Genomic DNA, 21,811 nt, shown 5'->3' with positions numbered 1-21,811 from the left:
GATTTCAGCTCAGGTCATAATTTCACGGTTTGTGAGACACTGAGCCTAGCGTTGGTCTCTGCAGTGGCAACATGGAGCCTGCTTGGGATGCTCTCCTCTCTGCCCCTCCCCTACTCACATTCTCCTTCTCTCTCTCTTTCAAAATAAAGAATAAACATTTTTTAAAAAGTAGTCAATATTCTGAAGTTTTTAGAAAAAAAGAAAATAAGAATCACATGTGGAATTTGATGAATTTACTAAATTCATTACTGAATTATCCCATGAAGTACAAGTTCTCTCAGGGGCACCTTTAAAATTAGAAGACAGTAATAATGGGGAAAAACAAGTAGATTTTCTTTAATTTCTCTCCCAACTATTTCCTAAATAATATCTTAAGAGGTTCAGGTCACCTGAGTGGCTCAGTCGGTTTTGCGTCCGTCTTCAGCTCAGGTCATGGACTTTGGCTCCAGTCATGATCTCACGGTTCGTGAGTTCGAGCCCCGCGTCGGGCTCTGTGCTGACAGCTCAGAGCCTAGAGCCTGCTTCGGATTCTGTGTTTCCCTCGCTCTCTGCCCCTCCCTCACTCACGCTCTGTGCATGTGTGTCTCTCTCTCAAAAATAAACATTAAAATAAAAATAACATAAGAGGTTCAATTAATTCCGGGGTTTCCATTTCTTCCATAAAATATGCTACATTTTAAGATCAGATGATTGTAATGTAAAGCTATTAACAATTCCTTCATCCAAATTATTCCTAGAAAATGTGGATTCAACATATTCTAAGAAAAAAAATCCATAAATTATTTAGTATAGACTTACCCAAGTTTCCTTGCTCGATTGTCAGTACTACTTCATCCATCACCACAGCCCTGAAGTCCAGTTCCTCCTCACAACATTTGGCCTTTAATGCTCGTAAAATCTCTTTTTGGGGATAGTCTTCCCTGATTCGACGACGGTCAAAAACCACAACTTGGCCGCCACAGAGCTACACATCTTGATCTGCTTGCTCTTCCTTTTCCTGGATTATTTCCTCCTGAATGACGATTCTTTCTAGACAAAGACCAATACACACACAGGGTAAATAAAGAATTCTACCTAAGGAATTTCATGTCTTTATGCATCTCCCATACATATGAAATTAAATTTTATTTCTTCCTGTTTTAAAAAAATAAAGAAAAAGAAAGAAAGAAGAAAGAAAGAAAGAAAGAAAGAAAGAAAGAAGAAGAAAGAAAGAAAGAAAGAAAGAAAGAAAATAAATATACTTGGGGCACCTGGCTGGCTCAGTCACTAGTGTGTGACTCTTGATCTTGAAGTTATGAGTTTGAGCCCCATATCAGGCATGGAGATTACTTTAAAAATATAGTAAAAGGAGTACCTGGATGGCCCAGTCAGGCATCCAACTCCTGATTTTGGCTCAGGTCATGATCCCAGGGTCATGGGATCAAGCCCCATGTCAGACTCCAAGCTGGGCAAGAATTTTCTCTGTCTCTGTCTCTGTCTTTTTCTCTTTCTCTCTCTCTCTCTCTCTCTCTCTCTCTCTCTCTCTCCCCCCCCCTTCTCTGTCCCCTTCCCACTCATGCACTCTATCTAAAATTAAAAAAAAAAAAATCAAAACTTTTACAACACTAGAAATGTAGAAACTCACCACCTCCCGAAACAAAGTTTCTCCCCCTTCCACTGGGGAAGCACTGCAGTTTAATAATTACAGCAGGTCACTTAATAAAAGTGCCATTTTTTAGGGGCGCCTGGGTGGCTCCATTGGTTAAGCGTCCGACTTCAGTTCAGGTCATGATCTAATGGTCCATGAGTTCGAGCCCTGCAACGGGCTCTGCGCTGACAGTTCAGAGCCTGTAGCCTACTTTGGATTCTGTGTCTCCCTCTCTGTCCCTCCCTCATTCATGCTCTATCTCTCTCCCTCTCTCATAAATAAACATTAAAAAAAAAAATTAAAAAAAATAAAAGTGCCATTTTCAATATTATATACTCAATGCCATTCCCTGTATTATATATAATCTAGAAATATACTTTTATCTGATCATCTACTTTTGACTGACTTACCCCACCCAAAATGCAACTACCTTGATATAAAATAGACAAGGTTGTAATCATTAGTATATCATATCCCCATATCTCCCATCACGATAAACTCCATTATATATGTTCATGTAACTGTAGTTTTTTAATTCAATTTTCTTCCCTTGTTTTCTCATATGTATGTATATTTTATCACTAACATATTTATAGGAATGTTTTTTAAATGAGATAGTAACACCTATGTTATTAGATGAGTATCAACACTGAAGTCATTCATGTAACAACTTTAATCAGAGTAATTTGAGACTGTGGAAAAAAAACTTTAAATAGCCGAAATAAATGCTGGGGTCCATTCGCTCAAATTTATTTCAGTCAGAGGACAGCATGCTCTTACTCAATGTTTTTATGCTTACTTTAAATAGAATTTTTTTTAAACAAATACAGATTGTTTACTGTAATACAAAAAAGGACTTTCTTCCACAAATTCAGTGCTGCTTCTCAGAGTTTGCATCATGGGCAAGAGCTTGCATCATGAGCAAGACAAAAGCTGAAAATTATTTTCCTGAGAAGAAGCAAAAAGTTACAAGCCTTACTAACAAACATTAACAGGTTATTTCAACAAAAAGCCTTTCTTTTTAAGCGTTATTTTAATTTTTTTTTTATTTTAGAGACAGAATGTATGCAAGGGAGAGAGGCAGAGGAGGAGAAAAACAATCTGAAGCAGGCTCCACGCCCAGGACAGAGTGTGACATGGGGCTCAGCTCAATCCCATGACCCTGGGATGGTGACCTGAGCTGAAATCAAGAGTTGGACGCTCAACCAACTGAGCCTCCCAGGCACCCCAACAAAAAAAAAAACTTTTTTCAAAAATAAAATTACTGGGGGATCTGGCTAGCTCAGTCAGTAAAGCATGCAACTCTTGATCTCAGGGTCGTTAGTTCAAGCCTCATGTTGGGCATGGAGCTTACTAAAAATTTAAAAAATCCTAATACCACCCCAGATGACACAGCAAATCTAACAGAAAAAAAGACAAGGATAAGAACTAGAGGAAGCAAAAGCCATACATATAGACAGCTTCCAGCGTCACAGCAACTGAAAGTAGCCCCTCATGCACCATTCACACACTCTCCAGGGTCTCCGCCTGAATGCACACAATAAGACTAGAATATCACGAGCCAGAAGCAGCAGCACACACACACACGCCAGCACGCCAAACCTTGGCCTGCCATACCTGCGCCGCACTCACCCATGTGCCCCACAACATGGGGTCTCAAAGGCATCAATCACAGGAAAGCAGGGAAAGAATAAAATAAAATGAGAAGCACAATAGTTATGACTTGTAGCTGAGGAAAAGAAAGGTTAAGAGCTCTCAGTTATGGTGATGCATCAGGCCAAGACCCAACTAACCAGCAAAGGGGATGCCCGATGCCCACAACCTCCTAGCCCCCTGTGCACCTGTTCCACAGCTGTGGTCAAGAACATACGCTTTCAAGCCTTAGGCTAGATGCAGTAATAATTCAACTTACACAATAGGAAGATGTGGTCACTAGGAAGTCTCAATCAGAGGAAAAGCTCCACCAAAAAAAATTTGCACTAGGGTACCTAATGTAGAGATCCCCAGTTTTCCTTGAGATAGGCACTATAAAAATGATCCTAAGACTGGATAGTTTTTGAAACACCCTGTCAATGACCTCCATTATTCCAAAGCCCATCTTGGTTCCATCCCTTACACTTAGTTCTTGAACATCATCTGTTTGCCAATATGACTAAATTTCACCACATGAAATTGTACTGAATGAGTACAGCAGTTGTGGCCCCAACAGAAATCAGGATAAGATGGTATAGCCACTGGCAACTGGGAAGCAGGACTGTTCTGCCAATATTGATATGTCAACTTGTGGAAACTTCCCAGGCCAATAGTAAGACAATATGGTGTTTTCAAGGATTGTATCATCAGATAATAAAAGCACTCCAGGCCTGCAATCTCACATAGTTATGCAGCAACTCCTGACAGATGATGCACGTGAGCATCTCCATGTCTGGCTTCATGGCTGCAGCTCTGATATCCTTGCATAATCTTTGAGTGTTTCTACACTGGTAAGCAACCAACACATGAAAGTTCAGATTAGCCTCCCCATCTCCTTTCATTTTTTTCTTTTTTTTTTAATGAACCCTAAATCCTCTTGATCCTGGGTTTCTAACAAAGAAAATGGTGTTCCCTCTCTGCCTTCATGATTTGGAAGCAAGCCTAGAGATCTCATCATTTGCCACAACTGGGACTATATCCTTTCACAGAGAATACTTGCACCCCCATATCTGGAACTAGAAGAATGTTCTCACCCTGCAGAAGACTCTGTGAAAGAGGTAGACACTATCTTGAAAAGGTCCAACATCAATGTCAATGGTTGTGGTTCCTCAAAGCCCACCTAGAGGCAGTTAATATGGCAAGATCTGGGGATCATCACCTTGCCCTGCACCAAAGTATCTTTGTTCATATGGAATATATTTTCTTTATCAGCTTCAAAAGATTCTCATGTCATGTCTTGCTTTTCATGTAAAGAATCACAGAGGTATGACACACTGTGTTCCAAAATATTCTTTCTGTATACCAAGTACATGACATTCCCAGTTTGAAAAGGGCAAGTAAGCTTAAACTCTAGCTTGTCACTTACTGTTCCACGGGTACTGGTATTTTCAAGTGACACCTGTCCAATTTTTTATCCAGTATAATTTCATAGTAATCTCCAAAGTCTAGTTCACTGACAGAGAAAGAAAGAACACAACCTCTCCTCCACCAAATGGTCCACTTTTATTTTGACAGGTTAAGGGGCCACTGGTGGTCCCCAGGTACCCAGGGTCGCTTGCCTTTATCAGGCTGCTCCACTGAGATTCACATCTAACAATAACCAGGAAACAATCAGGAAAAGATTCTCCAACCACCAAGGCAAAAGCTTTGCATTCATTCTCTCCCCTTCCCAACCCTCACACTGGCCCTCCTGCTCTGGGAGACCTCCAAAACATTCCTGTGGGCCAGGCGGAGACCAGTAGGCCAGGGTCTCTTCCAACATATCTATTTCTCCCATCCATAAACATGAAGGGAAAAAGAAAAACAAAACTGCTGATAAATCAAAAGCGTTATGATAAATCTACAGAGGTCAGAAGACCAAAAGTACACAAATAAAATGATAGTCCTGAGTCCTTAAAAAACAATTTTTTTTCTGATTACATTCACTATTTTAAATGTCAGAAAAGAGTCCCTTGTAAAATAAAATGGTTCCTTTATTCCCCCTGACATTTAAAGGCGTAAGTTTGGTTACTTACTATTAGAAAAGAGTTTAAGGGCACTTGGGTGGCTCAGTCAGTTAAGTGTCCCAACTCTTGGTTTCAGCTCAGGTCATGATCTCACAGTTCATGAGTTAGAGTCCAGCACTGGGCTCTGCACTGACAGTGTGAAGCCTGCTTGGGACTCTCTGTCTCCCTCCCTCCCCTCCCCAGCTCACTCTCTATTTCTCTTTAAAAAAATACTTTAGGGGCGCCTGGGTGGCGCAGTCGGTTAAGTGTCCGACTTCAGCCAGGTCACGATCTCGCGGTCCGGGAGTTCGAGCCCCGCGTCAGGCTCTGGGCTGATGGCTCAGAGCCTGGAGCCTGTTTCCGATTCTGTGTCTCCCTCTCTCTCTGCCCCTCCCCCGTTCATGCTCTGTCTCTCTCTGTCCCCAAAATAAATAAACGTTGAAAAAAAAATTTAAAAAAAAAAATAAAAAAATACTTTAAAAAAGAGTTTATTCTCCAACAGTGTTAAGATAAACACAGCATTTGTAAATGTCCACATATACAAAAGAATATAGTATTTCTGCTCTTAGAATGTAAATTCAGATCAACTAATTTCTGTCCTCGATTTATTTCTCCCACAGTATCAAGGAAAATGATATACAAATATCAGATATAGAATAAATGCTACTAACTACAAAAACAGTTGTTGTTTTTTTTCAATAAAGAGATATTCAACAGTGAAATTTTAGTTTTATATTAGAGATAGTTTTTCCATGCAAACTTCTGGATATACAAACCAATAAAAAAATTTACTGTCATCTGTCAATTGTACAGGCAAGGCTAATTACATGGGAATCATAAATAAAGTGCATCATTCATTTTTCTCATGAAGCCACTTCCCAATGTTAATTATTTTGCTAGGAAAAAAGCAAAAATATCAATCTACCATTTGAAGACCTTAAGGCACCTCTTACTACAAGGAAAATCATTTATTCCAGATAAGACACAGCATATGAACTTAGAATCTAAAGACTGAAAAAGAATAAAGGTTAGAGGAAGGGAAGCAAAAATAATATAAAAACAAGGAGGGGGACAAAACATAAAGAGACTCTTAAACATAGAGAACAAACAGAGGGTTGCTGGAGGGGTTGTGGGGGGGGGATGCTTTCTCTGTACATAATCCCCAGGGCTTCCTTCTTAAACCCTTCACTCCTTTCTCTAGAAATTTCATCCTCAGCCAGGCTTCAACTATTATCATTAAAATCTGAATATATCATTGACCCACTAAATATCTTTCCAACCTGGAGTTCTCAACTGTATTTGAGATCCTATTTCAATCTGCTTAGTAGGCATCCCTAACTAAATGCCACAAACATTGCCTGAGTTGAGCAAGTAAAATTCTGAAGTTTTTTTATTCACATACCTAAACACCTTGAATTCCCATTTTAATAGTTCAATATTATGCGTCACCCTGGCTAGACAATGGTGCCCCGTTTGGTCTAACTCTAGTCTACATGTAGCTATGTAGGTACTTTGGAAATATGATTAAAGTTTATAATCAGTCGACTCTGAGTGAAGGAGATTACCCTCTATGACATGGATGGACCCCATCCAATCAGTGGAAGGTGTGAACAACAAAAAAGGGTTTCCAAGAGAAGGAACTCTGCATCAACACATTAACAGAGGTTCCTGCCTGAGTTTCTAACCCATTGGTCTGCCCTACAAATTTCAGACGTGCCACAATCACACTAACCAATCCCTTAAAATTAATTTCTATTTCCTTCTTTCTCTCTTTCCCCCCTTCCTCCTTCCCTCCCTCCGTACATCCCTCTCCCTCCACATATATACAATTTCTTACCGGTTCTGTTTCTCAGAAGAATACTGCCGGATATACTCATCCTAATTTAAGCATTTAATTCAGAAACTCTGGCATCATTTTCTTCTATTTTTCTTCACTACGTAAACATACAATTACAACAGTAATTCTATTTTCTAAATACCACTTGAATTTCCTATTCATCCCCAGTACATGCAACATTTTGCACCTAAAAACACCTCCAAACTAATCTTCTACCCTCTCTTCTCTCTCATTTACCAATTTCCTGAACACATTGTATTCTCTCATGCTTCCTTTTGCTTAGAATATACATCCTAAGCCTACCTTAGTAAATACTGGCTCACTAGTTAATACATCTGTTAAATTTTTCTGACTCATAAAAATCATCCTAACTCCATGAATCTACATTATCTTATTATACACATATTCTGGCAATTATCACAGTATGTTGTAATTAATTTTTTTTTATACTGTCAGTGCTATAAGATGAATTTTTAAAAGGGTATGCATGGGTGGCTCAGTCGGTTGAGCATCTGGACTTCAGCTCAGGTCATGATCTCCCAGTTTGAGTTCGAGTCCTGCATCGGGCTCAGAACCTGGAGCCTGCTTTGGATTCTGTTGTCTCCCTCTCTCTCTGTCCCTCCCCCACCTCACACTCTGTCTCTCTCTCTCTCTCTCAAAAATAAATAAACATTAAAAAGAAACCTTGTTAATAAAAAAATTATAAATAAAACCTTTAAAAAAAAGGAAGGGTGAAAAGGAAGAACCATACCATTTGGGGATAAGAGGTGATTTTTGTAGCTCTTATTAAGGTACAGAAAACGACTGAATGGCAACTTGAAAACCTCAGAAGAGTCTCAGAAATAACCAAATAACAGTCTTAGTCCAATTACCCCATTACTCACTAACAATGTTCATCAATAAATAATCTCTAAAAAAATGTCCCTCTGAAATCTGGATAGTTCCTATAAAATCTCATCCTTTACCTAAGATGCCACATAAAATAAGATCACTGTTTAGGTGTTCTGAGTTTATAGAAAATGCCATGTTCTTTGCCACATTAACTTTAAGGCAGACCAGAATGCTTTGAAAGTAGGAGCAAAAGGCTAGATATTAATCAAAGTTGTCTTTAGCTATAACAGAAAAGAAATGTATGATAGCCCTCACAACCCCCTCCTTATATTGAAAAGGATATACCTCAAAAATAGAGCAAACCAATAAGTTCCTAAAGGTTACATGACACACTCATTCACACTCTCTCCTTTTTATAGCGCTTGTAATTACCTATGATACTGTTTTTTTTTTTAAGCTACATATGTGATTATGGGGGGAAAGAGAGGGCAATGATTTTCCTACCCAATCTCAAGAAGATCCCTTTATCAAAAGACTGAAAAAAAATGAGTGATGAAACAGAAAAACCAATGAAGGTAAGAAAAGGCAACACTTTGAAATATATAGACAAGTGCCTATAAATTCCCTTTCCTCATACAAAGAAACATATGCAGGACAAAGGCAAAATAATGCACACAGATAAGGTTAAAACTATTCTCCATTTACAGCTCATGAAACACATTCCACATATATTTTCTAATCTAATCTGCATGTAATTACGTGAGGAATACACACATATATCTTCCCATTTTAAAGAAACAGCCTGACCGTTTAAGTTATCATGAGCTTATCACAATAACGGAGCCAGGACTAAGATTCAGGTTTTCTGATTTCTTTCTACTTTTTTCTACCATACCTAAAGACAATGAAAGGAATTTGGATAAATATTTTAAAAAACCCACATTATACCATGGTAGGTGATTCATTTGTATCTTCTCATTCAATCCTCACAACCATCCCTTTGGTGCATTACTGTCTTCATTTGTTAGCTGAATACGCTCTAGCCAAGAAGTTAAGTGGTAAAGCCGAGTGAATTCAAATTCCACACACTCCATGGCACAGACTGCCACTTCCTTCCCAATATCCATTTTCTAATGACTCCTTAGTAATAAGATATCCAATATCTAGCTAAGCACAATGCCATGTAACGAACAGACTGTATTCTCTAGGCTTTCTTGCAACTAGATGTGATCATATAAGTAAATTTTACTCAATAAGAGCTGAGTGAAAGTACTGCACTGAAATTTTCAGAACACATACTTAAGAGGTATACTATACTATTCCTTGGCCCTTCCTCCACCCTACCTGGAATGTAAGTGTTATGGCTACAGCTCTAACAACCACCTGGACTATGAAGACAGGAGTGAAAAGTGAACCCTAGGAAAAACACAGCGACATGTTAAAACTTGAATGCCTGACAACTGTGTAGTGCTGTGACCCTGGACTACCTACTACCTTTTTTGCTTATGTACATGATATCTGGGAATTCTTTATTATAGGCCATAAAACCTTACCTTAACAAGTATAGTCTATCATACGTTGGTCAAATCTTATAGGAAAATTTCCCCTTGACATTAAAATTTTTGTATGAAAATATTCCCTTGACATTGAAATATTCCCTTGACATTAAAATACCAGTAAGTATTGGTATCGATGATAAGAGGGAGTTTCTTTTTACACTAACAAGATCATCATCTTACATTTCATCATTTCACTTTTACATTTATTTTTACAACATCCCTGGAGAAGTATTTCTATATCCCTCTCTCAAAAAAAAGAAAACTGTTCAAAGTCAAGCACTGGTCATAATCTCAGATCAATTAAGAATCTAAATGCTGGGGCGCCTGGGTGGCGCAGTCGGTTAAGCGTCCGACTTCAGCCAGGTCACGATCTCTCGGTCCGTGAGTTCGAGCCCCGCGTCGGGCTCTGGGCTGACGGCTCAGAGCCTGGAGCCTGTTTCCGATTCTGTGTCTCCCTCTCTCTCTGCCCCTCCCCCGTTCATGCTCTGTCTCTCTCTGTCCCAAAAAAAAAAAAATAATAAACGTTGAAAAAAAAAATTAAAAAAAAAAAAAAGAATCTAAATGCTAAAAACACTAAGTATTCGATTAAATACATTTAATTTAAAAATTAGTATTTCAGTGCCTACTATGCACTCTAAAATATCATGGTAAACAAAATAGACATACTCCCAGCCCTCACAGAGCTTTTTAAAAAGGATGTGATAATAAAACATCACAAAAAAAGATGCTCAACATCACTAATCATTAGGAAAACACAAATCAAAACCATATAATAAACTCGCACACACTGGAGGTCTACTGTCAAAAAACAAAAAATCACAAATGTTGGGGAGAATGTGGAGAAACCTGAAGCCTTGAAAATTGTTGGTTGGAATGTGAAATGGTGCAGCTGCTATTAAAAATAGTATGGCAGGCGCACCTGAGTGGCTCAGTCGGTTAAGCATCCAACTTCGGCTCAGGTCATGATCTCACCTTTCATCAGTTCAAGCCCGCATCGGGCTCTGGGCTGACAGCTCAGAGCCTGGAGCCCGCTTCAGATTCTGTGTCTCCCTCTCTCTCTGCCCCTCCCCTGCTCATGCTCTGTCCCTCACATTTTCTCAAAAATAAATAAACATTAAAAAAAATATTTTTAATAGTATGGCAGTTCCTCAAAAAAATAAAAATAGAAATATTGTATGATCCAGTAATTCTAGTTGTAGGTATATAACCAAAAGAACTGAAAACAGAGTCTTCAAAGAAGAATCTTCATACACATGTTCATAGCAGCGTTACAACAGCTAAAAGGTGGAAGCAACCCAAGCCTTCGGTTGACAGATGAATAAATAAGATACAGTATGTACATACAATGCCTTAAAAAGGAGTTAAATTCCAATACATGCTGCTACATGGATAAACCTGGAGGACATTATGCACCAGGATATAAAATATATAACGTGTCAATCCACAGAAAGTAGAATGGTGGTTGCCACAGCCTGGGGTGTTGGAAGAATGAGGAGTTAGTTATATGGGTATACAGTTTCAGTTCTGCAATATATAGAGTTCTGGAAATGAATATGGTAGATAGTTGCATAAGAATATGAATATAATTAATATCACTAACCTGTGTACCTAAAAAATGATTAAGGAGGTAAATTTTATGCTGTATATTTTACCACAATAAAAAGAAAACTGGAGAAGAAAAACAAACATCATGAGCAAATTAACAAGCAAATTTACATATATTCAACTAAAAGATCAGAAAATTATGTTACCTTTACTTAAATTACCTGTAGCTTTGTTATTCAAAGCTTTGTTATTCAAAGCTACAGGTAATTTAACAGTCTGTTATATAAAAATAGTCTGGTGTACAAAACTAAACTTTTAAAAAAAAGTTTTCTCTGAATGGTACCCCTGGCTGGCTCAGTTGGTAGAGCATATGATCTTGATCTCTGGGTTCCTAGGTTCGAGCTCCACATTTGGGTATAGGGAATACTTAAAAAATCTTTTTTTAAAAAGCGTGTCAAGGGGTGCTTGGATGGCTCTGTCAGTTACGCGTCTGTATCTTGATTTCATCTTAGGTCATGATCTCAGGGTTTGCGAGATGGATCATCGGGCTCTGTGCTGACAGCACAGAGTCTACATGGGATTCTCTCTCCCTCTCTTTCTGCCCTTCCCACACTCCCACTCTCTCTCTTTCAAAATGAGTAAACTTTAAATAAAGTTTTCTCACAAATAAAGTTCTCAGTAACCCAAATAAAACTTCTAATGATTTCACTCAATACAGGAATGTTAAATCAATGTATCTCTTTCTGGAACATGGCACAAAATTTGCAAAGTCTTCCTGAGACTCAAAGGGTAGTATGGCTTACTGAGAGCTCATGTTTAGAGGCACCTGGCTGGTTCAGTCAGTAGAGCATTTGACTCTTGATTTTGGGGTTGTGAGTTCAAGACCCACACTGGGTACAAAAATTACTTTGAAAATATAAATAAAATCTAGGGGCACCTGGATGGTTCAGTGAGTCAAGCATCTGACTTTGGCTCAGGTCATGATTTCACATGGTTTGTGAATTTGAGCCCAGCATTGAGCACTGTGCTAACAGCTCAGAGCCTGGAGCCTGCTTCAGATTCTCTGTCTCTGTCTCTCTCTCCCTCTCCTGGTTGTGCTCTCTCTCAAAAATAAACATTGGGACACCTGGATGGGTCAGTGGGTTGAGTGTCTGACTTCGGCTCAGGCTCAACGGTGTCAGCGTGAAGCCTGCTTTGGATCCTCTGTCTCCTCCTCTCTCTTTGCTCATGTGCTATCTCTCTCTCTCTCTCTCTCTCTCTCTCTCTCTCTCTCTCTCAAAATAAATAAATAAATAAGATCTTTATTTAAAAAAAAAGTTCATCATGTTTAACATGTTAAATGTTGGGCCTTCCTTCTAAATTTTCTTTCTGGACATTACCTTGAAAAATGAGTTGGGAAGATATTACTATATTCAAGTTGAAGGTTTTACAAACATGGCTAACTAATTCACATGTCAAAGGAATAAGCTAACAATTAAAAACCACAATGAATCAGGAAAAATTTCAAAGTTCCTGTTTGGACAAACCTGCAAGATATTTCCAAAATGTAGTTTTCTGATAAACTATCAAAGTCTAAAATGCTGCCAAATACGGGAAAGTGGAGCAGTAAGAGAGAACTAGTGTGACCTAATATCGCAAATCCATATTCTATTTGGAGACCTTATTTCTATATTGCTAAGAACATGAAGTCAAGAGCTAGTAACAGGAAAGGTTAGGGGGATGGAGGAGGTGGGAGGGGAGGGAGGGAGGGAGAGGGGAGAGAGAAAGAAATGAAAAGGAGCTGAACAGAGCAAAAACATTTAAGTAAGGGGTAGGTTTGAAATTTTGTTTTTATTTTAATTCCAGTTAACATATGGTGTTGTATTAGTTTCAGGTGTACAGTATAGTGATACAACAATTGTAAATTTTTTTTTTCTTGGTCACAACTTGGTGATATGCTGCCACTTTTGAAAGAAAGGAAGTAAAAATTAATTTGGCATATCGATGTTTACACAAATTTGTTACTTTATCAATTCATAAATCGATACACATTTTACAATAATCTAGCAGACTCCTCCGGACACTGATGGGAGAACAGACTGCCACATGAAAAAATCAAGGATCAATGAAATTAGACTGTGAACTCCATGAAGACAGAATCCTTATTTTATTCTCTATTATCTCCAGCAAGCAACATAAAACCTCATATATGACAGCTAAATGTTAAGCGTTAGGGGTTAGGAGTTATTTTAAAGGGGTCTGTTATATTGAATCGTAAGGCAGGATCAAAAAACACAGCTATTTTCAATATTTAATAGCAGGGGGGGTCTGTTATATTGAATCGTAAGGCAGGATCAAAATACACAGCTATTTTCAATATTTAATAGCAGGGGGGTCTGTTATATTGAATCGTAAGGCAGGATCAAAAAACACAGCTATTTTCAATATTTAATAGCAGGCAAATGCATACCCCATAAGATCTAAACATAACTGTCAAAAATTCGTAATTTATCTTTTCAATTTCTCATATAAATAAACAACCCAATGGGGCGCTTGGGTTACTCAGTTGGGTGAACGTCTGACTTTGGCTCAGGACATGATCTCACAGTTCATGAGTTCAAGCCCCACATCCGGCTGTTAGCACAGAGCCTGCTTCAGATCCTCTGTCCCCTTCTTATTCTGCCCCCACCCCGTGCACCATCTCCCTTTCAAAAATAAACAAACATTGGGGGGGGGGACACAAAAAACCCGAGCCTAATGCTACTTTCCATCACCATTATACATCTCATCCTGAAATAATTACCTTTGCTAACAATAAAAGTCAGAAGGAAAAAAAACCTATAATTTCAGTAAAAGCAGTTAAAAAATATAAATAAATAAGCAGATGGGTTCCATGCAGACCAGGCTCTAAGGGAGTAGAGCTGGCTAGCTCTGTAGCTTTTGTCCTCCAAGCCAATTTTGAAAGGAAAAACACACTGGAAAAGAAAACATTGAAAAAACAGCATGGCATGATTTATCATGAAGTCAGAAAGTCAGTCCTTTTCTGCAAATCTAATATGTACATAGGCACATATTGCACACAAATCTAAAACACATTATGTACAGATATTTTGGGGGGTAGTATGTTATTATTTCTTAACAGCCCCTAATACGACGAAAAGGAAGATTCCCAAATAATGAAAGACAGTTTCCCCAATATCTGTACCTAATCTCTCCTACTTGACCTCTCTTGAAACAACTGTGTATGCCAGTACAGTTAACATTAACATATTTTTATTCTTCCTATCACAATCTACGCCCAGACATTAAAATAACATTGGATTATAATTTCAAAGCTCTTTCCCCATATGCCTATGACTTAATCCCACTTGCAGAGATTACTCTTTGTAACCTAACCTGCCATAAACTCTCTACAAATCCACAGCACTAAGTAACCCCCAAAACGGTGTAAGCAACATACAAACTCCCCCTTCCTTACTTATGTTTGGTTTTCTGTCACTCTTGTCGTGTTGTTCCTACGTTCCTCCACCCACTTTCATGCAGTTTAAGTCTCTATGCCCGCTCCCCAGAGGAAGATGATAAAAGCTACTTCTCAAACTGTGGATCAACTGGCCCTGTTCTTTCCCCTTCCCCCAAATCCTTCCAGTGTTATGTTCTTTCAGGTCATAGACAGGGGAGAAGTTTTGAGAAATCAATCTAGTGATTTACCCCAGTAATCCCAGGTGGACACAAACGGAGGAAAACAAGAATTGGGAGGTATTTTTTTTTAGCTATGGTTCATCCTGTACCCCAACACACTAATGCCTGAAGTCTGGCTGGCATTCATTGGTCCTATGTAAAAACATGTTCTCTTTAGTGTATGCCTTCATAATACAGCTAAGAAGGGGTAGAGGATTTATAAAACATTGCTTGTGATTTCCTTGTGGAGAGGGAAAAGGAACTGAATGAGAAGGAAAAGAAAAAAAAGGGAAATTTCTGGTTGCCACTCAATGAATCTAAGAAAATGAAAAAAAATTAAAAGCTATCCACCAGCAACTAAGTGGAATTTTAGCTGGTAGCCCAAAGTCTAAAGGTTAGTCATACAACTCCTTCCCCCCTGCAGGGGGGAAGGAGGGAACAGAAAAATGGACCTTCAATGAGTGGAGGATTCTAGTGACTGGATTTGATGTTCTTGGCTCCCCGTTGTCAGAATCAGAGTGCCCCCCCTCCCCAACAAGCAGGCTCTGGCACCTGGTGGGGGTAAGAGAAAACGAGGAAAAAAAAGGAGACAGAGAAAGATGAAAACATCAACAGCCATCTTGCCAAACTAACAACCAAATCTTTGACATGAAAGAAGGAAAGTCATTGCACTAACCAAGATAGAAAGGAATAAACAAAAGATCACCTCCAAAGAAAAATAGGCCTCCTCCCCTTTGACATACTGACCAAATAACACACAGCAACCATTAGAAGAGAAATTTAACTATGACTGTCATTTTTGAAAATTAGAGGTTGTCATTCTAAAAGTTAGAAAATAAATGTTCAATCTCCATGACTGGAATTTCAGAGTGTTTTATTCCAAATGAATATCTTACAGTATTCTGACAGTGAATTCTTTGTAAGAAACAGAAAAAAAAAAAAATGACCTTTCAACTGCCCAATGGTGTTAAAGACCTAACGAAATTTACATAGCATTTAAATTTCAAAAGGTTACATTTAATAATTAAGAACTTCGGTACATACAATAAACACCAGGCCCACAAAAAAACAGTATCTTCCATATTAGGCTGCCTCACGTACTTTCCGTTCAGGTTTAGAATTTAATCCAACTCCCCAAAGATGTGAGAACAATTTATGTAATTAATGGGAAAATAACAGCACGCTAAAAGAATGCACATCGGAAGTTACAGTCAACACGAGTAGCATAACAACCTCACTCATAGAATGCAATTACCGCCCCCTCTCTATTCACACCTACAAGTGGGGTAAAATACTGGGATTACAAATCTGCCTTCTGAGATAAGGTCACATTAGTAAGGCAAATGTGAAGTTATTATCTAACTAGTTTGGGTTTTATTTTTAAAGGGAGGGGGGCAAGATTTGCATCATGGTCAAATGCCTTAAAAAAAAGAAAAATCGAACGAGCCAAGCAGTTGTCACCCCATTCTTACTCAGAGCACTGCCAAAGGCAAAGGAGGTAGGACTGTCACACTCTCTAAAATTTCACACGTAAGGAGGAAACCATGGGATTTAAACCATACTAAGTGCAGGACGAACACCACATCCTCCTCCCTCGGTCACACCACAGGAATGTGTCTGATGGAAGCGGGGGCAGGAGCGATCACCACACGCTGGAGGACAGGTTGGCACAACGCGTGTTCTACTCCAACGAGCACTCCCAGGGTTACCACACCCCCCTCACAAACAGGGGGAAGCACACTTCACGCCCGAGGACGCCGCCTGTCCCCGGCAGTTCTCACCCGTCACACGCACCCGGCGACCTCGGCCCCCTCCCAGCACGCCAACCGGGCCGGGGCTCCCCCCCACCCCCCCGCGGCGGAGCGACCGCCCCCCCGGGCTTCACTAGCCCCCCGGCCCCCGGCGCGCCCCGCCCGGCCGAGCCCCTGCTCGTCGCCGAGTCCCTAAGGCCGCAGTCGCCCATTTGGGGGAGGGGCGCGGGGAGGGGGGGGGCGGCGGCGGGCGCGCCTCCGCCTCACGCCACTACACCGGGGGAGGGAAGCGATCGCACCGCTCACCTGGCTCCGGCGGCTCCTCCCTCGCTCTCGGCCAGCGGAGCCGGGCTGGGGCCTCCGAGGGAACCGCGGGCTGCCGGGCAGGCTGGCTGGAAGTCCGAGAAGGAGAGGAGGGGGAGGGGGTCGGGATGCCGGGAGCCGCCTCCTTTCTCCTCCGCCACCGCGGCTCCCGCAGCCAGGCCGGGCACCCTCGCACACTCGCCCACTTTCTCACAGCCTCGCGGTCGGTCTGGCTGTCCCTCACCCCCACTCCCACTCCCACGCACTCCCACACGCACTCCCACACACACTCCCACACACACACACACACACACTCGCCCCCACCCCCAAACACACTCTCACACCCGGCCGCTCCTCGCTCCCTCACTCGCCTGTAGTGCGCGCGCGCGCGCGCAACCCCGCTCACACACAGCGCGCGCGACGCCGGCGGAGACCGCCCCGCGCTCCCCCAGACCGAGGCGCCGCGCGCCGCCCGCCCGCGTGCAGAGGACCCTCGCGCGCCCCGGCCCCGCCCCCCAGGCGCGGCGGCGCGGCGGGCGGGGGGCGAGGGGCCGGGCCAGCCGGCCAGCCAGCCAGCCAGCCGAGCCCGGCCTAGCGGATCCATCCAACACCTGCGTCGAGACCCGCCCTCCAGGCTCCGCGTCCCCACTCGCAGCCAACGTCAGCCTCTCGGATGGTAGAGGGGCGATGGAGCGCGAGAGCGCTTCGAGGACGCGCTTTCCCCACCCGCCCCCAAACCGTCCTTACTAAGGAAGGGAAACGCTGGGGGGGGGGGGGGGGAGACGAGGTTTGTTCCCACCTCGAAACCGCGAGATTGATTCCTTCCGTTGTACACCCTCCCTGCCCTCACATTCCCTCCTCTGGCCCCATTCATGCACACTTTGAACCCTGACGCCAGCCCACCAACCACCAAGCCTCTTGGGGGACTGGACTGTGTGGTTGTGCGTGTCCACGCCTCTGTCTCCTGCCCTGCCCAGCCCAGCCCACCTCCCGCGCAGCCTTTCCGGCGCCCTCCGCCTGGAGTCCCCGCAAGCCGTGGTCTCTCCCCTCCCACAGGCAAAGATTGGGAACAAAGATCAATACCTATAAGGTCCTTATGCGTGTACGGAATGAAGACGTTGCCTCTGTACGTTGTAAGGCAAATTTGTAAACTACAGTACATCATACATGCTCAGGGCTTTATGCAGGTTTAAACATATAGGCGGGGCAGTGTGGTACAGCCCGCTCTGCTACTTGGAAACCAGTATGAACCTTGGGGCAAATTAGTTTCATAACTTCCCCCCAAGCCTTTGTTATGAAAAGCTAAGAATGTATTCCAAGGTTGCTATGAGAATGAATCTGAATATGTTCAGCTACGTTACTCCTGTGTTAATTTTTCTAGATCATAAAGAATGAAACGAAAGGTAACATAACCGTGCGACTGTACCTGGCAGATTCATTTCCAAAATAACCATAGTCATTTATTACCCCTAGAGATCCCACATGAGGGATACAATGATGTCCTAACTAACCAGTTTGCCTTCTTACAAATCACATTCCATTCTGAGTCGCCTAAGTCAACAAATTCTTTTCAGCAATCCTTTCCCAACCATTTTGGTCTGCCTTTTTTGCTGATTTCATTCACTTAGTCCTTTAAGAGATCTAGCAAAACATAGGGTGGTAACTTCTGGACTCGCTCAGAGTTCTAGTTCCCCTTACTTAAATCTTCTGAAGTACCCTAACTTCTCTATCTTAATCTGCCCGACTACAAAAGTTAACTATGAAAGTATTTTGTAGAATATACAAAAATAGTTACTTCATTGAGTTGGTATAAGGAGTGAATTAGCTGATAAGACTTAACGCCTGGCACAAAGCAAGTGCTATTGTGTTTGCTGCTGTTTTGCCACTGAGAGTAACCTAGGAGGGAACAGTTCTCACAGAGGACACGTTTACAGGAATAAATGTGCTATTACCACCTTCAAAAAAAGGGGAGGGGGGAGTAAGATGTTGCTCTTTATTTCCACCCTGATATTCAGTCTCCTGAAGCAAAGTATATTCAACCTAAAGACAAAGAAGAGAAGCATTAAGAGAACCTTGATCACAGAGATGCTAACACAATGAGAATCTGGCAAAAGATACACAGGGTGATTGACAGAGGGAAAAGGTTGCATGATTGGCCCCACCGATTATCAGTACTACCTATCCTATTCTTCCGTCCTACTGTTAAGAAACCTAATTCAAGGTAACCATGCAGCACGCAGGAAAAGGATGTATTGCTGAAACTGTGGGTAGGGAATATTAGACTAGTAATTCACTGGCCACTTAAAAAACAAAACAAAACAATGCTATGTATTTCATGCACTGTCATTATACGCCAGACATATCCAAAGAAATTCATAATGTATATAACGTTTTGGTTTCCACTTAAGGTAGTCAGAAACAAACAAAAGACAGAAGTATATTCTTAAATGCAAAGCCAAGGATATGGCTTCAATTGTCAGTACATAATATTTACATAAATGATGATCAAATTCACTTTATTTAAATTATTTTTAGCATTTCCATAATGGAAAGCAAGGTCCAGAAAGGTTCAGATTCTTGGACTCAGTCATAATCTTTGTGCTTCTTTGGTTGTTATTTAGACAGGTATGGACTCACTTCTCCTTTGGGTAACAATATATTCTTGAAAGTATTTGGGGGCACCTGGCTGGCTCAGTCAATAGAGCATGTGATCTTGGGGACCTAAGCTTGACCCTTACGTTGTGGGTAGAGTTTACGTTACAAAACAAAGTATTTTGGAGCACCTGGGTGGCTGGGTCAGTTAAATATCTGAGTCTTGGTTTCGGCTCAGGTCATGATCTCACAGTTTGTGAGTTCGAGCCCCACGTCAGGTTCAATGCTGTCTGTGTAGAGTCTGCTTGGGATTGTCTCTCTCTCTCCATCTCTCTCTGCCCCTCCCACTCTCACTCTCAAAATAAACTTTAAAAAAAAGTACTTTAAGTACTACTTAAAGCTTATCTTGGTTTAATCATGCACCACTCATTTTTAACCATTAAATTAATATTCTTCAGTATGCTCTGGGGTCAGTTGAATCCCTTGAGAAGACATAATAAGCAACCTAGCATCTCTGGAGTCAGGTAAATCTGATTTAAAATCTTAGCTTTATTTCCTAGTGGCATGTGATTGGTGCTTAACCTCTGTAAGCCTCAGTTATCTCATCCACAAAATAGAGATTGAGGTAACTCAAATATGATCTACTACATAGTAAGTCCTCAGAAAATATTGGTTATTGGGGCAGCTGGCTGGCTGGCTCAGTGAGTAGACCAAGTGACTCTGAATCTCAGGGTTGTTAGTTTGAGCCCTGTGTTGGGTGTAGAGTGTATTTAAAAATAAAATGTTTATATACGTGTGTGTGTGTGTGTGTGTGTGTGTGTGTGTGTGTAGGCTATACCAAAATAGTCAAATATCAAAGAGAAGTTATGCAATGTTTAGCTATGTGTCCTAGTACAAACTGTTACTGGGATCCAGGCACCAATATTTTTTAAGGCTCTCCGGGGAATTCTAACACGCGGCTAAGCTGAACCAAGGTTTAGACAACAGAGATATTAGAATTAACTATATATGACAGTACACATTATCTAGACACATTTCAGTGAATCAATGGATTAGCTGGTTAGAATGTGATAGCGAGATTTGCAGCAAGAAGCACTTTTTTTAAATATTTATTTTTATTTTTGAGAAAGAGAGCATGAGCGGGGGGAGGGGCAGAAAGAGAGGGGGACAGAGGATCAGAAGTGGGTTCTGAGCTGACAACAGACAACCCCGTGCTGGGCTCGAACTCAATGTCAAACTTGCAGACCAAAGTTGTGACCCGAGCCAAAGCGGGATGCTCAACTGACCGAGCCACCCAGGTACCCAGCAAGAAGCACTTATAAAAGTTCTTGGTAGACAATATGAAGATACTAGGGGGAAGGCACATAAAATGCGAGGAGGTGATGAAAACAAAATCTCCCCTAACAAAGTTGTCCAGGTGCCACTAATTCCCTGTCTCTGATTCCACTTGTGTTGCTTTGGTGTCTATCTCCACCATCCAGAAAAACATTACTTACATATTCTCTAGAATGCACATCAAGCAAAAATCTTTAAGTACCGCATAGACGCCATCTGGCGCAAATCTTTCCTTCCTGGGTCGAGACAAGAAAACAAGCTGGGATTGGATTGAAATTAAAGTCCTCCGAGTAGCAAACAGAATTGTAAACAGGAATGAATCCAGGACTGTTATCGGTACTTAAAATAGCAGTCCTCACGGCATATCTGATGGGATTCCTGTAAAATTCATGTGGGTGGAGAAAAGGTAATCTGTGTCACATCAGAACCTACACTAGCAAATACGGAACTGCAGGGGCAGCTGCCCAGGCTCTAGCTGTCCCCACGGCTTCCTCTCCCTGAACCAGCCGGCTAGAACCAGCCCGACAACAACAGTCTCCACAGTTAGAATAGCTAAATACTGATCTAGCCTTTCCCCACCCACATCCCTCCTCCCTTTCCGCCACTCCATTTCTACACATTAAGCTGAGCGCCTCTCCAACTACGCGAAGAAAATGTCAATGCCAGACACAAAGGAGGATGGGAGGTGGGGGAAAAGGAGTGAAGACCGTACCTTGGCTCAATCAGGAGGAAAGGGTGTAAAGAAAAATAAGACTTCGAGAAGTAATGGAGGGTTCCCCCTCCTTAAATATATCTGGCTGTTTGGAATATTTCATTTTCTCTACCACTCAGGAATAACTTGGAACGCGTGTTCACATTGCAGACTCCTTGGCCCTCACGTCTGACCTTCTGAATCAGCCTGGATATCTGTATTTTTGAGCCAAACTCAAAGCGTAGACAATCACCCCTGAGTCTGCATTTTGAATTCACATCCCAAATAATTCTTAGACCCATGAGACTTTGAGAATAATGTCTTAGAGAAAAATCATTTGTAAAATATCCTTTATTTAAAAGGGCGCCTTTTAAAGGGTGGCTCAATTGGTTGGGTGTCCACTTTG

The 21,811-nt window shown here is 41.4% G+C and overlaps 1 protein-coding gene across 1 annotated transcript in view; it reads right to left on the bottom strand.

The window, feature by feature from the left end:
• Positions 1–17,071, bottom strand: part of RIMKLB (ribosomal modification protein rimK like family member B) — a 63,660-nt gene extending 46,589 nt beyond the window's left edge. Inside the window, 3 exon segments of the mRNA XM_030321900.2 lie at positions 799–933; positions 936–1,029; positions 16,791–17,071. Coding sequence (XP_030177760.1) covers positions 799–933; positions 936–972 — 172 coding nt within the window. The 5' untranslated portion in view covers positions 973–1,029; positions 16,791–17,071.
• Between the last annotated feature and the right edge of the window lie 4,740 nt (positions 17,072–21,811).

This window comes from Lynx canadensis, chromosome B4, assembly GCF_007474595.2.
Source record: "Lynx canadensis isolate LIC74 chromosome B4, mLynCan4.pri.v2, whole genome shotgun sequence".
Taxonomy (NCBI): domain Eukaryota; kingdom Metazoa; phylum Chordata; class Mammalia; order Carnivora; family Felidae; genus Lynx; species Lynx canadensis.
The sequence above is the reverse complement of the archived record's forward strand: the minus strand, read 5'-3'. Positions and strand labels throughout refer to the sequence as shown.